Genomic DNA, 18,085 nt, shown 5'->3' on the forward strand with positions numbered 1-18,085 from the left:
AAAAGAGAGGCAACAGACAGGGGGGCCAATTGGGAGCTAATTAAGGTGTTGCAGGTGAAATATGTCAGGAGTCTGGACAATTATATTTATCTATGTCTCTGAGCCACCAATCTATACCATCTGTCCATTATGTTCCTAATTATAAATTCCACGAGAACCCTAAATAGTTCCAGTATCCAATATTAATAGATTACAGGTCTTAAAGATATATATTTGATATGTAGGTTTGTATTTGTAATCATACGCATAGAACAAGTTGCCTTAAAATTACATTTACTTAACATGTGGCTATGAAATCTTACAAAGCATTGCTGTTAGTTTATAAACCGCACAGACTTCCTCCTATAGCCTCTTGGACTTGTTTTTAATATATTACTTGAATATATTACTTTGGTCTATCTGTCCTTTTCTGACTTTGCTTAACCCTTAGCATAAGCCAAAATCATTGAACAAATTACATCCCTGGTTCTCTAGAAAACGTGAGTGATGGTTGAACTGTGATTTAGGAGTTCTAGGTATTCATGGGGTAGGGTAGGGGACAGGGGCATGTCACAGACCTCTCTAAGAAATATGATGAAAACTCACAGCCAATTTACGCACTCCCACTCAAGGTTACTGTCTCATGAGATGGGAAATAGCTTTAGGGTACTGGCCTGAGTCAATAGGGTCATATGAATCAGCTGTAAATTGTCACCTGGATTAGGTCAGAGTGGTCACGGGTATTCCTGGCCCTGAAATGAGGGCTTGGTCTGACTTGAGGCAGTGGCTCATCTCTTTGAACTTGAGTTTCTCAAGATGAGAATGGTAATGATGAAACTTACCCCCTGGGAGCAGCATCCTGACGTGCTGGCCATCTGCTTGGAAATCTGTATTCCCTTTTGTGCAAGATCAAGGCAACTGTAACCTGTCCTTTCAACGGACCCTGTGGAGGTTGCTTTTACAGCTCTGACTGGTAGTTTAGTTTACTCTTAGGTTGCTTTATTTAAACTCTTATGTAGTTATATAAACACACCTCAGCACAATTTATAGGCTTGCGATTCTTTCTATCATAGCTGGCTTGTTTTTCTTTTTGAAACAAACTCTTGAGTCTAGACTTTGTCAGGTTGATACATGAGTTTGGGGACTGTTTATACGGAAACCATATACACATTCCAGAAATACACTTTGTTACCGATCTGAAATAAAGATGATGAAACTTAAACTCGTAAAGAGATGCCCAAGAAATCGTTTGAAGTGCAAACTCTGATCTATTACTAAGAAGAGAAACAAAGAGGTCCTCACAACTGGCTTTGTTGTTTTAAGAAGAGCCTGGTGTTAGGGAGAGAGCAACTTTAGATCAATATGGGAGAGAACTTTCTCATGACACAAAGCGTGCACAATGAAGGGGGCTGGGGAATCTCTACATGGTGACTTACCTCTGGAGAAGGGCTGAAACAGAGCTGACTGACCATCTTCAAGAAATTGTAGGAAAGCAGTCAATCAACTAATGGGAAAGAAGATGGATCTCCTGGAGGTACTTTTCAATTCAAATATTCCATCTTAGATTTCTTCAATGAGCCTATGAAGATGAAGACGGGATTGTGTTAATGACTCAGCCCTAAAGAACAGATCTTTGTAAAGAGTGAACTGTGGGTGGGCGCCTGGGTGGCTCAGTTGGTTAAGCGACTGCCTTCGGCTCAGGTCATGATCCGGGAGTCCCTGGATCGAGTCCCGCATCGGGCTCCCTGCTCGGCGGGGAGTCTACTTCTCCCTCTGACCCTCCTCCCTCTCGTGCTCTCTGTCTCTCATTCTCTCTCTCTCTCAAATAAATAAATAAAATCTTAAAAAAAAAAAAAAAGAGTGAACTGTGGGTAATGTGTGGGGTGAGTGGTGTGGTGTGTGTGTGGGGGGGTAGTACATAGGGTGTTTTAGGCCAAGTGTGTAGCCCAAAGAACACATTTCTAAGCTTTCAAAACATGGACAAATTGTACTCAATAAGTCGGTGTTCAGTGACTTCTCTTTTCTAGGGCTGAGAGAGCAAATCTAGAAATGGCAGTTTACTTTGCCAACCTGGCATGGACTGGACTGTCAGGAGGGGGGATTCCAATCAAGGCCAAGCCTACAGAAGAAGCAGGAAGAGGAGCACCTGGGTGGCTCAGTCGGTTAAGAGGCAGGAAGAGGAGTTCACTGGTCTGCAGAAGCAACTGACCTTCCCAGCACACTGATGATCAGACTCATCATGTGCTGTTGTGCATGAGAAGCCAGCCAGTCCCCGAAGCTTGAGGGTACATACTCATCACAAATATCCTGGACATCATCACCTGGTCTCTCTAGAACCTCCTATGGATCAGCACACGAAGAGTGATAAAGTTCAGAAGCTGTGTCTTTTCATAAAAAGGGCAACGTGTACCTATCTTGGTACATATGAACGAGTTCTTTCTCTGGGTGCTCCGAGGGGGTAAAGATACCGAGGTGGAGCTGCGCTCCCATTGCTTTCTTCTACGGACTGCCAACTCACTTCCTGGTATGTGGGGGACAGATTTTCATTTGCCTGCCCAGTATTCAATCACCTATTTCTAGAAAGAAAGAAAAAAACAAAACAAAACAAAACACTTCCTCTTTCTTTGGAAAAATCTTGGGTGATTCTGATGGAGCAAAGCTCATCACCAGCTCCAGATATGAGCTAGTGACCCGGGTGTGCCAGTCACTAGGATTGGGAACGTGACCAAAATTAGGTTCCTAGGACTTTGGGGGAGGGAGTTTGCAGAGGAACAAAGTTTTTCCACTGACATTGCTGAGTTGGTAGGAAGTGAGCCTGGAGCTGCCAGGTACCTCCTGGAGATTGGCATCTGCAGAAGGAAACAACAGAAAAGAGAGCGGAAGAAGGAGAGAGGGATGCATCTGGAAGACATGTGTTTCAGCCCCTGGATTCAACTGACAAAACCATTCCTTACCCTTTTTAGTGACCGAGCCAATAGAAACACTCTGTTAAATGACACCCATTTGAGTCAAATTTCTATCACTTTCTATCTCAAGAGGCTCCATAAATCAGAACAAAACTGAGTTATACTGACACACTGTGAAGAGCCCAAGCCTGTCCCCCAGAGTGGCACCTGCCAGGGTGTCTGGCTGGGCTACCTTCAACAGGGCCAGTGAGACTTTCTGATTCATGTCTGAGATCTTTATTGTCTGGGCTTTGGAGATACAATTATATTTTTTAAAATATGATTTGCTCTCCATTAGGGAAGTCTCATGAATCATTGGGAGTTTGGTCTGTGGAGTGATTTTGGAAATATAAGTGGCCCAGCAGGTGACTCCCCATGCATCCTTGAGGATTAACATTTATAAGGAGCACTGAGATATAGTTATCTTAAAAAAACATTGCTCATTTTAACTTGACTTTTCGCATTTGCTGAAGTAAGGCAGGTTCGCATGGTCTCAAGTGAGTTAGGTTTGGGCCTGGGCAATCCGTTTCTTCATCCTGTGCTAGCTCACGTATAGGGGAGTTCTGTGTTCTCAATTTACGATGAAGTGTGGAAAACTTAAGAAAATTATCTCATGCTAGAGTCTAAGGGAACGGGTTGGCCATACTGAACATTTGGAAATTTTTTTTCTCTGAGGGATTATGGAGTTTCCAAATTCACTTTACTAAGTATACATGTTTAATTTGCATCCAATTAGATAAAGCAGCTGGAGAAAACATGGAGCACGTATTAATTCATTAATTCAGGCGTCAGAGTGGGAGGTTATGCACAGCCCTCACTCAGATGAACGCGTTTAAATTGCTCTAATCTACAAATTGGAGCAAATTTTCTGTGGTTTGAAAGCTTTTCCAAGCTTTAAATGTTTTCTTTATAATGTGTTTTCTGCAACACTCAGAAAGCTAGTGCTGAGGCAGTCCCACTTTTTAGAAGCAGGCTTTTGAAGCGGGGAGTGACAGGATGGGGTTTACATTTTAGAAAGATCATTTTGGTGCTGCCCACGGGAGGGACTGGAGGAAAGCAGGTGGGGCAAGAAGGCAAGTTTTATGATAGTCCGGTCAAGAAATGACAAGGAGGTGACCCAGGGTAATGGGAAAGGGTATCTGAGAGGCAATTGTTTAGTAGGGCACTGGTCAGAGGTGTAAGTGCGCCCCCCTAACATTCACACGCTAAAAAGGTATATCCATCCAGGACCCGTGAACGTGGTCTTATATAGAAAAAGGGGTCTTTGCAATGTAACTAAGTTAAGGATCTTGACACGAGATCATCTTGGATTAACCAGGTGTATTTGTGTATTTGGCATCTGTTCATCATAGGGCCAAATACATTAAGTGTATTTTCTTATCTGCTCTATTCTCGAAGCTCTGACATTTGGGGGCCTCACAGAGAAGGGGAGAGACCCCAACCCCCAGGGCAAGCTAATTGCTAAAGATGATAACAACCTGCCCAGGATTATATACACCTTTATATGCAAAGCCATCCTGAGTCCCCAGCCCCAACCACCTCCTTATCCATCTCACACACCAAGCCAATATTTCTCCTGCCCTAAATCATCCCGGGCCAGGTGCCAGGCATCTAGGGACCATCCTATAGCCCACAGCCTGCCCGAATCATTCAAATGAGCCAATCCTAAAACATTTACTATGCCTGCCTTGGCTTTCCCAGAGAAACTCCACTAAAGGCTGGACCTAGGATTTCCTCTCCTGCTTTTCCCTCCTGCTTTTGCCTCCTAACCAAACCTGGTGCTCCCCATGTGGCCTGAGTGGCATGGTGTCCCCCTTCTCTTGGGAGATGTGAGCAATAAATTCTTCTTTCAATGGCATTGACCAAACTATATGATCACTCAGTCTCCACAAATAAAAATATCAGTGCAAAGAAGACAAGGGGCCCCGAATCCAGTGCTGGGTGTCCTTACAAGAGACAGAAGGGGAGAAGACGCAGAGACACACCCAGAGAAGAAGCCACAAGAACATGGAGGCAGAGACCGGAGTGATGCTGCCTCAGCCAAAGAGCACCAACCTGGAGTCACCAGAGCAGGGCCGTTGGAAGGAGCATGGCCCTACCTACCTTCTAGAATGAAGAGAGAATAAATTTCTGTTGTTTCAAGCCACCAAATTTGTAGTGATGTGTTGCAGGAGCCACAAGAAACTGATCTTGCACCCTACTGAGAGACACTTCCAGAAATTTTATCTTGTTTTTCCTTGTGTTAAAAGAGGGTATTACCACGAGTTTGAGAGACTAAAAATCACCACCTTAAAGCAGATCTGCCTTATTCTACAAAGAATTACTAACTGCAAAGAAAAGTCTCTCCTGCTGACATAGAAAAAGACTGTAATAAAAGGCTTTCATCGCGGAAAGGGAGAAGCTTCTCAAATGTCTCTTTAGAGACGTGGTTTATATATACAAGGGAATATTACTCAGCCATCAGAAAGGACGAGTACCCATCATTTTCATCAACGTGGGTGGAACTGGAGGGTATTGTGCTAAGTGAAATAAGTCAAGCAGAGAAAGACAATTATCATATGGTTTCATTCATATGTGGAATATGAGAAATAGTGCGGAGGACCGTAGGGGAAGGGAGGGAAAACAGAATGGAAAGAAATCAGAGAGGGAGACAAACCATGAGACTAGGAAACAAACTGAGGGTTGCTGGAGGGGAGGTGGGTGGGGGATGGGGTAACTGAGTGATGGGCATTAAGGAGGGCATGTGATGTGATGAACACTGGGTATTATACACAACTGACGAATTACTGAACTCTCCGTCTGAAACCAACATATATGTTGGCTAATCGAATTTAAATTTAAAAAATAAATTAAATAAAATGTCTCTTTAGGAGTAGGAAGGGGTGGGAAAGCACTTATTGAGAAAGATAGGGAGGCAGTTGACAACATGAGAGTCCAGCTGAGGTTTGGAATTAAAAATAATAATAATAATAATAATAAAGCTAAAATATATTGATCTGCTATTTGCCAAATACGTTAAACACCTTTTGGCCTCATCTCATTCAGTCCTTCCAATAATCTTATGAGCACTATTATTATCCCCATTTTATAGATGAGGAGCGTGAAGTGATACCAGTATACCACGCTGAATCAGTTTTCCAGCTGTACACATCAGTCAGGCGTAGAAGCAAAAACAGGGAAGATGGTAGGACTGATTCACAGCTGTGCATCTGTTGGTCAGGATGCAGGGGAAAGACAAGGACACAAAAATCCTAAGGGATGTTCATTTACTCAACAGGATGCTAGTGCATGAAAAACTAGTTCAAGGGACAACTGAGAGAACTAGAGTGATATCATCCGTAGAACTTTCTGCTGTTCTGCCATTAGCCACCTGAGCCTATTGTGCACTTGGAATATGGTTAGTATGACCAAGGAACTGAATTTTTAGATTTTATTTAAATTTAAATAACCCGATGTGGCTAGTGGTGACTGTATTGGACAGCACATAGGTATAGAATGTGGGAGAAGGAGCTAGAAGGGAGCTGAGAAATGAGAAATGGGCGGAGGGAGGGGCTGGTCAGCCCCAAGAGCAGGTTTGATGGGCGTGTGGGAGGGAGAGCTGAGAGTGCTGTCGGAGTTCGTTATTGGTCTTCAAGATTTCAGAGGTGGGTAGTAGCTTCATGCAATTGCCAAGGTCCACACCGTATCCGGGGAGCAGATTACAAAGTGGAAGAGAAACAAAGGTGAAGATCACCGTGGTGCAGAGAAAGTCAAAGAAGTGATAGGTTCCGGTACAGCATGGGCTGTCCACACAGGGGGAGTCATCCAGGACGGTGGCAGAAATGAACATGGAGAGGAAATCTGAGAACGACTATAAAACTCCATATGGCGTCGTAATCTCTGTGGACGGAAGGAGAGACGCAGGGCTGGAGGCTGGGCAGTGGGGAAAAGGGGACATTGGCATAAGGCAGCAAGAGTAATCCCCTGGAGTGAATAGTGGGGTGTGGGAGGACGCTATGGGTAGATCCGCGTCCCCCCACATTCCTACGTTGAAGTACTAACCCCCAGTACCTCAGAATGTGACCCTTTTCAGAGTCCGGGCCTTTCCAGAGGTAATCAAGGTAAAATGAGGTCATGAGAGTGGGCTCTAATCCAATATAACTGGTGTCCTCACAAGAGGGGAAGTTTAGAGACAGACGTACATAGAGGGAAGACTAAGTGAAGAGACCCAGAGAGGAGGCAGCCACGTTCAAGCCAAGGAGAGAGGCCTGGAACAGACGGCTCCCTCACAGCCCTCAGAAGGAACCGCCCACATCTTGATCTCCACCTTCTAGCCTCCCGAACTGTGAGACCATAAATCTCTGTTCTCTAAGCTGGCCCTTTTGTGATGATTTCTTAAGGTAGCCCCAACAAACTAATACAGGGGACCCACAGAGCAAGCTTCTTTCTCTCAATCCCTGGAATTCTTTCAGAAACAGTGGGGCTCCTCACCTCCCTCGTTAAAAGAATTAGCTTGAGGCGAGTAATTGATCTGCTTCTCACACTTCGACATTTTCCTTTTTCCCTCCTGGCAAATAAAGACTTGTGGGCAGCCAGCCAGCCCTCTAATAATTAAGGGGGTGGGGAGGAGACACATCAAAGTGGCAGACCGCACACTGTCCCATATGCCGCCTAAGCCACGCCTACCCTGGGGGCCAGGGGAGTAAAGGCCTGCAGTTGTCTTTGGGGAGGGTCTGGGGGGGGGAGGGGGAGGAGGATCTGCCCATTTGGCTAATAAGCATCCTGAGTACTGATGTCCAGGCGCCACGCCTCTGCTGTTTTTATTCCCATGAGCCCGGCTGCCTCGCTCTTTCCCCCCCACTTTCCCCCACCACCCCCCCTTCGAATCAACCATACTTTGTGTGGGTCTTTGGGCAAAGGGAATGTAGGAGCCCCAGATCCCTGGCAAAGTTTGCCCTCTCCCCAGTCCTGACCTCTCTTCCAGTCTTTGGATCTCCGCTTTAACGGAAGGTCCCTGAGAGCTCGAAGACCACTTTAGATCTCAGAGGAAGGCATCACGACAGCACTGTTAGAACACAAAGCCATCACCTCTAGGTGAAAGCAGGAACATTTAAAATCTCTATCAATAGGGGCGCCTGGGGGGTTCAGTCGTTAAGCGTCTGCCTTCGGCTCAGGTCACGATCCCAGGGTCCTGGGATCGAGCCCCACATCGGGCTCCCTGCTCAACGGGGAGTCTGCTTCTCCCTCTGCCTCTCCCCCTGCTTGTGTTCCTGCTCTCGCTATGTCTCTCTCTGTCAAGTAAATAAATAAAATCTTTAAAATAAAATAAAATAAAATCTCTATCAATATAGTACCAGGAAACAAGCTTCAGCCTGACATCATAGCTTAGCATCTACTTAACCTTTTTTATTTCATTGATTTTTCTATAGTTAACACAGACCATCAAGGAGTTACTGGAAAATTGATAAAAGGGAATTAAACTACACTTGGAAAATGTGAAGTTCTATACAGATTGTAAACCACCTTTCTTAGCTGGGGTTGCTCTTCATCCTCTGTACCGCTCATGTCTCCACTGTCACTGAACGCAGCAGAGGGTTCAATTCTGTGTTCTCTCCATCAGCCTTTAAGCCGTGGATACCAGGACCGTACGGCTGAAGGAGCCTATTTTGCAGGAGAGTGAGAGAGGCTTTGTGATTATCTGCTTTGATAAAACCCTTTGCGGGATGAGGGAGGGGATAGCTAGCTAGATATAAATGCTCTGGTTCAAGGATTTTACATATGTATATAATATATATAAATATTGACCAGGGCTCAGCAATCTTTTCCTGTAAATATATGTTTTACAAGCCACCTACTGTCTCTGTCGCATCTTCTTGGTTTTTATTACAACCCTTATAAATGTAATGACCATTCCTAGCTCTCAAGCTGTACAAAAACAGGCCACAGGCCATGGTTTGCCAATCCTCGAGATGAACAATTTAGATGGAAAAGTTTATTGGTATTTGGAGTTTCATAGAAAATGTTACCAAGATAATAATGTGTCGTGAGTAAGAAATAGGAAAATAGAAATGTTTAAAATCTGATGAATAATAATAATTAGGAATAATCTGATCTGAGCAACTCAGGGCCAATTTTTTTAAGAAAATGCTTTAAATATTAGGTGTTTAATATTTACATATACCAATGTTAGTCTTTTTTTTTTTTCAAGATTTTATTTATTTGAGAGAGACAGAGAGCATGAGTGGGGGGAGGAGCAGAAGGAGAGGGACACCCAGACTCCCCACTAAGCACAGAGACCAATGTGGGGCTCAATCTCAGGACCCTGGGATCATGACCTGAGCCGAAGGCAGCAGCTTAACCGACTGAGCCACCCAGGCGCCGCTCCAATGTTAGCCTTTAGCTTAGAGAGGGAAAACAAAAAAACCGTCATTTGGCTTTCCCTTGTCAAACTAGAATTTTAGTTTCTTGTTTTCAAGTGTATCTTTCTGTCATTTTCAAAGAGAAATGTGGCCTTTTCTTCCTCATTGAAATTTCTTCCACAATAGACAGGGTTGAGTATATGAGGAAGGACTGGGTTTCATCAAAACCTGCTTGTTGAAATCAGAGAGGGCTCGAAGCCTAACAGGAGCAAGGACATCTGAGTTCTAAGCAGCCAATCTTAGCCTCATGAACTTGAGCAAGGACCTTGGGCTGAGCTTCTCTCTCAAGGATGCATCAGATTAAATCATGTACAAAAGGGCTTTATGAATGTTAAAAGCATTTATACATGTAAGTTATTATCTTTCTCACTTACCATTCTTTTTTTGTTTTTTTTTTCTTTACGTAAGCTCCACATCCAGCGTGGAGCCCAACACAGGGCTTGAGCTCACAACCCTGAAATCAAGATCTGAGCTGAGATCAAGACTCCGACGCTTAACTGACTGGGTACCCAGGCGCCTTTCATTTACCATTCTTTCTGCCTAAATATGCCAGTACTCAAAATGATTTTCAAAAGGCATTAAAATCTTAAAAATAGGGGCGCCTGGGTGGCTCAGTTGGTAAGCGTCTGCCTTCGGCTCAGGTCATGATCCCAGGATCCTGGGATTGAGCCCTGCATCAGGCTCCCTGCTCCGCCAGAAGCCTGCTTCTCCCTCTCCCACTCCCCCTGCTTATGTTCCCTCTCTCACTGTGTCTCTCTGTCAAATAAATAAATAAAATCTTAAAAAAAAATCTTAAAAATATATTCATCCCTTCCCATCCACGTATTCATTCTTTAACAAACACTGACTGAGAGCCAGGTGCTGGAGTTGCACTGGTCAGGAAACAGAGGGAATCCCGCCCCTAAGAGTTTAGGGCCTTAGAAATTATTGCAATTATGGCCCAAAGAGAAGGGGAGGCAGTATCGGAGCGGAACACCTGGTTCTTGATGCTGTGCTTTGCTTTAGGGATTTTGAATCTTCTGCAATTAAATAAGGTCAAGATATATGCATCAAATAGGCATCAGGTGCCTAGTGAGTGGCTAGTAATACATTTAACATGCACGATTCAAAAGATACAGAAGAATTTGTAGCCAAAAGTCACTGCACTGAGTTAAATAGTTTCCTCCAAAAAAATTCATGTCCACCTGGAACCTACGTGCGTGACCTTATTTGGAAATAGGGTCTTGGCAGATGTAATCGAGTTAAGATGAGGTCCGGCTGGGGCGCCTGGGTGGCTCAGTCGTTAAGCGTCTCCCTTCAGCTCAGGTCATGATCCCAGCGTCCTGGGATCGAGCCCTGCATCAGGCTCCCTGCTCCGCGGGAAGCCTGCTTCTCCCTCCCCCGCTCCCCCTGCTTGTGTTCCCTCTCTCGCTGTGTCTCTCTTTGTCAAATAAATAAATAAAATCTTAAAAAAAAAAAAGAAGATGAGGTCCAGCTGGATTAGGGTGGTCTCTAATCCAATATGACGGTGTTCTTACAAGAAAAGGAAAATTTGGACACAGACACCCAGGGAGAACATCATGTGATGATGAAGGCAAAGATCAGATTGGAGTAAGACACCTTCGAGCCATGGAATGCTGAAGATGGCCAGCAACCACCAGAGCTGGGAAGAGACAAAGAAGGATCCTGCCCTAGAACCTTCAGAGAGACCCCAGCACTGTTGATACATTGATTTCTGGAGGCCAAATGTCTGAAATCAAGGTGTGACAGTCCATGCTCTCTCTGAACACTCTAGGGGAGGATCCCTCCTTGCCTCCTCTCACCTCTGATGGTGTCAGCAATCTTTGGCGGTCCTTGGCTTGAAGCCACACAACCTCAGTCTCTGCCTCCACTGTCACACGGGGTTCTCCCTGTGTCTGTCTCTGTGTCTTTTTTCCCCTTTTTATAAGAACACCACCCTACTCCAGTATGATCTCACCTTAACTAATTATAGCAGCAACAGCCTTATTTCCAAATAAGGTCACACTCTGAGGTTCCCGGAAGGGACAAATTTGGTGGCAAACTATTTAACCCAGTACAGATGGCAACTGTCACATGGAAGGAGAGATCCCCAAAGCAGGGTGTGTAGAGTGAGAACAAGTCTGAACACAGATTCCCGGTCCTCTGCTCCCCCCCCACCACTTCCCTCCTCCTCCTCCCCTTCCCTCCCCCTCTTCCTTTTCTCCTCCTCCCCCCTTGCCCTCCCCCATCTCAGCCCCTCCCCCTCCTCCCCTAAACCTCTCCTCCTGCCCCTTCCCCTCCCCATCCCTCTTCCTTTCCTTCTTCACTTCATGGAACTGATATTTGATGAATGACCGTCATCTGCCAGGCCTGTGCTGAGCTAGGGATGCAGGGGTGAACAAGGCAGGCACTCATCCGGGCGCATGGATCTCAAGAGGCCAACAGGTGGGCAGGGAGCGGCAGGGCGCTGTGCCCTCAGGCCTGAGCCACAGGAGCACAGGGGACAAGAGGGCACCAGTCAGTGCAACCAACCCAGACCTGGATGGGCAGGAAAGTCTCCCACAAGAAGGCACATCTGGACCGAAGGGTAAACAGTGAGTGTCAGCCGGGGGCAGGAACACACACACACATACACACACACTCGGGGTCCCACACCCTCCAGCTCAGGATCTCCATGGTTTTCTCACCAGCCTCTTCCTCAGGCAGCTCCATCCATCAGAGCACCACGCAGCTGGGAAGACCAGTGGCCTGGGCCTGCAGCACCTGTGTGGTTGTTAACTTCTCACATTTCCCTGCCCCGTCGGGGAGCGACAAGAGGGCTGGGAGAGCCTCCTCCTTGTCAGAGCTGGACCCGCAGTGCCCAGGAAAGGGCCTGGCAGAGGCGGCACCCAAATTACCCAAAAAGGAGTTGAGCTGGACTGATGCACATTCCCTGGAAGACTGCCCATTCCACTCCTGAGGGGGAGAGTCGGGGAGCAGTCTGGGGGAAGCAAAGCTCCTGTACAGAAGGCTTTTTACAAGTGAGAAGTACACTCGGCAGATGCTCAGGATCGCTCATCTGCTTTGATCACCAGCCCGCACTTGGCACTTGGTGAAGGTGCCTCACAAACTGGAAAGCGCCTCCCCAGAAGAGAGTCCATTTTTTTAAATGTATTATTTGTTTCAGGGGTACAGGTCTGTGATTCATCAGTCTTATATAATATCCAGTGCTCATTACAACACATACCCTCCCCAATGTCCATCACCCAGTTACCCCATCCCTCCACTCCCCGAAGAGAGCCCATTTAAATGAAATTCAGTCAACAGTAAATGGGGGTATTTGGGCAAATTCAACTCAAACAGAGTACTCTCTACATTGCTCATCCACTATGCGGAGCTTCTACTATCAAAATTACTCTTGTTCTTGGTATGAAAATAGTGCACAAAGCCTGCTAATTAGTAACTTGCTGATTGGCTGTGAGTCGCAGGGAACATCAGGGGCCCCCAAAAGAAATGTTAAAACCAACTTCCTTTAATCTTTGGAAGATCTCAAATGAAAAGGGTCCTCGGTGTTCTCTACGTTGGTCTCCCCATGATGCCCGGTCTTTCCTGCTGTATATCTATTTATTTTGTCCCAAGCTGATTGCCAAGATTGCTCTGGTTGGGACAGAACTTGAGAGTGGTGTTTGTCCAAACCTAAAGCTGTTTCCAGCTGGCCCTAAACCTCCAGATGTTTCTCTACAACAGCTGAACACAGATAGGAGGTTGGCCTACACACTGCAGAGGCTCCTGACGAGACTGCGGGTCTCCACGTGATCGTGACCTTGCCTAGAGGGTCCCCATTGGTAGGAATATTTACTGAGCACTTACTATGTACCAGGCACAGTCATTTATCCCTCTATCACCGATGCGGAGACTGAAGCACAGAGAGCTTAAATAACTTGTCCAGAATGTAGCAGGCCGGGGACATAATGGCGGTTAGGCCGCTGAGGCGCTATGATTAGCCACTGGGTCACATAGCTCTTGTCCAGGTCTTGTCTTTATTGTTGTGGTGGCCCTTTTGAAAAAATGCTTAACACTTGAAAGGTGTCCAAAGTCACTCAGATGCTGCAGGAAGTCTTCAGAGGAGGTCAGAGGCAAGGAGGGGGCAGCTCACAGAGAGCTCACACACAGAGAGGGCGTACATCCAGCTGGTGGCGGCATGCGTATCTCTTGACATAATTATCCACGGTGTCCCTTTCGCTCACCAAAGTATCCCAACTTGGATAATCAATTCCAGGGACATCCTAGTTATATACTCTAGACTAAGGATGTGGGCTTTATGCACCCAGTTGCATCAGCATGAAGAGGACCCAGTTGAAAACTATTGAGATGATCAACTAAACAGACTTAGATGTGAGCAGGTATGAGGGGGTCTCTAGGGCTCCAGCTGGGCCAGCAAGTGCCTGACAGTCTGCTGTGGGTGGTTCTACATTGCAAATTACTTGGGTTTTGTTTTTTTTTTTTTAATGCAGATTCACCCCAGTTTAGACTCTCCCAATCAGTGTGTGGGTGAGGGGGGAAGCTGCAGGGTTAACAGGCTGTCCACATAATTTTCCTGTACACTAACATGTGCTGAGCAAGCAGACAGGGGTAGGGAGGGGGAGCAGCTTTGCTCTGGGGCTGGGGCTGCAGAAGGCCATCGGCTTCTGGGTGGGTGGGAGAGAACATAATGTAAGAGCCATAAAAAACTCAACAGCAGCTTCCCAAAGGCACATGGGGAGGCCCCTCATACCAAATGTCTTGTACCAAGAGAAAGCAACAAACTAGCCGAGGAAAGAACAGCAGGAAGGAGAAAGGCGACCCCAGCCAGGACTCTGCAGAGAACACGGAGTGTTTGGTCGGCCAGGGCAGGAAGTGAAAATCCAGGAGTGCTGTCCCGACGCAGGCTGTCCCCTCACATGCCATTCTCTCCAGGGCCTCCTGCATCCTGTGCAGGTTGGGGAGCGACCCTCCCAGCCCCCTGCCAACCTGGGTCGGGCTGCAAATAGAATTCAGGCCTCTGGGTTCTTAAGGGAGCATTCTGAGGGGGGTAGAAAAGAATGAAGGGGGGTGGGGGGAGAAAGAAAGAGAAAAGAATAGTCAAATGTAGTACTGTTTGTCAATGTGGGCAGGAAAAAGAAGACCAGGTGAGTGCCCCTGACATGGGGACAGCAGTCTGTAAAGGGCACTCTGGGAAGGCCACCTCCTCCATGCTGAGCTGAGCACTTGCCTCCCTCATTCTGGCAGGAGCTGCTTTTCTCCCCTCCCATCAGCACAAGGAAGAGGTTTGCTGGCAGCTTTCTTTTATGTACACGAACCCTCGGACACCGATGATGTGTGTCCATTTGGGCTCTCCCTTGCACGTAATGTGACTGCCTCTTATACAATTGCTGGAATTCTCAGGACCCTCTCTCACATTCTAAAATGCGGAGCCCAAAGAGCCGGGAGGATCCAATCTGCTCTGTGCTCCTGGTTCTTATTTGCCAGACTTTTAATATTGTTTTAGGACATTGCTGCTTGTGTTCAATTTATGGCTCATGGGGAGCAGCCAGTCTTTCTCAGCAATATATAAACTGGAAACATTCTTCCTTCTTTCGTATCTGGGTAGTTTGCTCTTCACTCAGTTGAACTGTTTTTTGTCAAATAGCATTCCAAACTTTTCCCCACTGTGTTTCTCAGGGCAGGAGTACTATCAGATGTTCCTGTCTCGGTGATCAAATAATGTGGGAGGGAAAATGTCATCCCACGGGTCTCTTGGAGATTTGCCATGGCGTTAGCAGGTAGAAGGTTCTGACAAGTCCTGCAGTTGTCTAGTTTAGCATTCCCCTGCTTCCTAGCTTGCTCCTGGCCCGGCATCATTCTGACCTCCCAGGAATGAAGGCTCCCCCGGAGCTGGATTGACCCCTTCCCGTGCCCATTTTCCTAAATCCTCCACAGGAAAATAACATTTCCTACTGTGTGGCTGATGACAAGTTTCACGGTTTTTGTTTCCTCCGGATGAAATAAATGCCTTTCATTGCTTTTGTTGATGTTCTTGTTGTTGTTCTTACAAATACTTTGCACTATTATTATAAATTACATTTTAATTACAGACAACTCAGAGAAGCAAAAGAACCTAAAACACCCACTCTCTTAAGAAAAACCACTGTTGACATTCCATTCTAGATTTTTCTATGTATTCATAGATAATATATAGACTTATGTATTTTTTAAATGAGATCATACCGTAATGTGTTTTTCTACAAGTCAGTTGGCAACATCTTTCCACATCAGTAGCTACATTTCTGTAATGTTATTTTAATGGTTGCATGGGATTCTCTAAATGGCTGCCCCATAATTTATTTAATTGATCCCCTCTGGTGAGACATTCAGATTGTTTCCAACTTTTCCCAAACTGCACTCTGATGAACATATTTAAATTTTTCCACCTTTTCTTATTTATTTCAGGATAGACTCCCAGAAGTTGATTTATAATATTTCCTTTACCACGACACAGACCCTGAGCTACACGGAACGTGTCCCGGTCCTCGTGATGGTTCTATTAGCTTCCTGCAGTGGCTGCAACAAATAACCACACACTTGGTGGCTTAGAGCAGCAGAAGTTTCTTACCTCAGGTTTGGAGGCTGGAAGTCTGAAATTGCGGGCTCCGCAGGGCCACACTCCCTCCGAAGGCTCTAGAACAGAATCCATTCCTAGTCTTTTCCAGACTAGGAAAAGACTGCTGGCTGCTGGCTGCATAACTCACATCGCTGCTTCGGTCTTCTCATGGCTTTCTCTCCTTTTCTCAGAGTCTGTGTCTTCTCTTCTTTTATAAGGACACTTGTTACTGGATTTAGGGCCCACCCAGATAATCCAGGATGATTTCAGCTCAAGATCTTTTTTTTTTTTAAGATTTTATTTATTTGTCAGAGAAAGAGAGCAAGAGAACACAAGCCGGGGGAGCGGCAGAGGGGGAGGGAGCAGCAGGCTCCCCGCCGAGCAGGGAGCCCGATGCGGAACTCGATCCCAGGACCCCGGGATCATGACCTGAGCCGAAGGCAGTCGCTTAACCGACTGAGCCACCCAGGTGTCCCCTCGAGATTCTTAATTACATCTCTCAAGAACACTTTCTCCAAATAAAGTCACATTACAAGTTGCAGGGGTGAAGGCAAGGGTGTATCTTCTGGGGGACCACTATTCAACCCACTGTAATGTTCTTCCAGACCATGAGGAGTGGTTTTCAACACACACATCTACACACGTCAGCCATGGGATGTCTTTTCAAGTGCGATCTTACGTGGAAGCCCAATATGCAAAGGGATGACGTTGAGCTGTGTGGCTGGGCGCGAGGAGACCGGCATGCAGAAGCACACACTAGATCAAGGCCACAGAGGGTCGTAGGGACTCCAGGACTCGAGCCCCTGCTGTCTCTTTAAGGAGGTCAGAGGGAGGCCCAAGGTGTACTTGCCGTCCCGGGGGCTGGGGGGAAGGACTTCTCCTTACCCTCCCTTTTTGGATCGGGGCTCGGCCTACACGGGGCCTGTTTGCTTCACCACGAGGAGAATCAGGCACCCAGACAAGGTCGGCACATGATCAGCTGGACTTGGGCGGGAATCACATGGAGGTCCTGATTTACGGTTTTTTAAAAACCAAATCATTCACATGCTCAGCAGAAGTCCTCAAAGGACATTCCTGAGTTTCAGTGGGAGGAAAAATGAGTTGCTTTATGAGCTCTTTCAGCATGTTTCTGGACTGTTGAAGGTTTCAATCTGCTGCAATGTTACAACCTTATCTAGAAACAAGGCCTGAGCGTCAAACAGGCTGTCCCTGAACTCACAAACGACCGTGTTCCAAAAGTTCATTTGTAGGTGAGTTATTTGCAACTCTGAGTGCCTTTTTCCATATATTCCCAAAGCGTGTTTATTCCTACTGTAAGCAAGAGAGAGCCCTGCTCTTGATCCTGGCCTCACAGGGCTTCCAAACTCTGAGCCCTGGGCTTTCCCAGGCCCGAAAGCAGTGGAGGAAGGGGAAGGAGAAATGTGTCCTAGGATCTCCCAGGGCTTCAGCAGCCAGGGGCATTGCTGGGGGGAGGCACCCAGGACGAGAAGGTCAGGGGCTAGGGCTGTCACCCGCGGGGGCGGGCGCCCGAAGGGTGCCGAGAGCCACAGGTATATCCCTCCACACAGATACGAGGCCTGCAAGGCCAGCCTGCCTGTGTTGTTGCTCTCTGGTCAGTGAGGGTTCAGAGGCTCTGAATGGATTTTCAAGGTCTATTAAACTACTTAAGGCTGCTGTCGCAAGGACCACAAACTGGGTGGCTTAAAACCACAGGATTTTCTTCTCTTGCAGTTCTGAAGGCTGAAAGATTGAGAGCGGGGCATCAGCTTCTGGATGTTGCCTGCCATGCTTGGCATTCCTTGGCTTGGGCAGCTACACTCTGATCTCTGGCTCCGTTGTCACAGGGCCGGCTTCCCTCCCTGCCTCTGTGTCTGCACTGACCTCCTCACTGTATGTCTCGGGTCTGTTCTTACCAGCACAGCAGTCATATTGGATGATATTTCACCCGAAGGACCTCCTCTTCATGTGGATACAGCCGCAAAGAACCTATTTCCAGGGGCGCCTGGGTGGCTCAGACAGTTAATCGTCTGCCTTCAGCTGATCCCAGGATCCTGGGATCGAGCCCCACATCGGGCTCCCTGCTCAAGCGGGGATCCTGCTTCTCCCTCTCCCTGTGCTCCTCCCCCCGCGACTTGTTCTCTCTCTCTCAAATAAATAGTTAAAATCTTTAAAAAAAAAAAAAAAAG

The 18,085-nt window shown here is 46.7% G+C and overlaps 2 protein-coding genes across 4 annotated transcripts in view; one reads left to right on the plus strand and one right to left on the minus strand.

Annotated features, from left to right (window-relative positions):
* Window positions 1–12,171, minus strand: part of LOC145715895 (uncharacterized) — a 36,479-nt gene extending 24,308 nt beyond the window's left edge. For both annotated transcript variants that reach the window (XR_014148000.1, XM_081829161.1), the window contains exons 1-2: window positions 11,989–12,171; window positions 1,416–1,558 (exon numbers count right to left, since the gene is read on the minus strand). Coding sequence is in view for 1 of the 2 variants with exons in the window: in XM_081829161.1 (XP_081685287.1) it covers window positions 1,416–1,451 (36 nt within the window). In the remaining variant the exon portion in view is untranslated. The remainder of the gene's footprint in view (window positions 1–1,415; window positions 1,559–11,988) is intronic.
* LOC102735769 (monofunctional C1-tetrahydrofolate synthase, mitochondrial) overlaps window positions 1–18,085 on the plus strand; it is a 560,423-nt gene that overhangs the window by 199,058 nt on the left and 343,280 nt on the right. The window lies entirely within an intron of this gene.

Source organism: Leptonychotes weddellii, chromosome 8 (genome assembly GCF_054177405.1).
Source record: "Leptonychotes weddellii isolate Sample4059 chromosome 8, ASM5417740v2, whole genome shotgun sequence".
NCBI classification, from domain to species: Eukaryota; Metazoa; Chordata; class Mammalia; order Carnivora; family Phocidae; genus Leptonychotes; species Leptonychotes weddellii.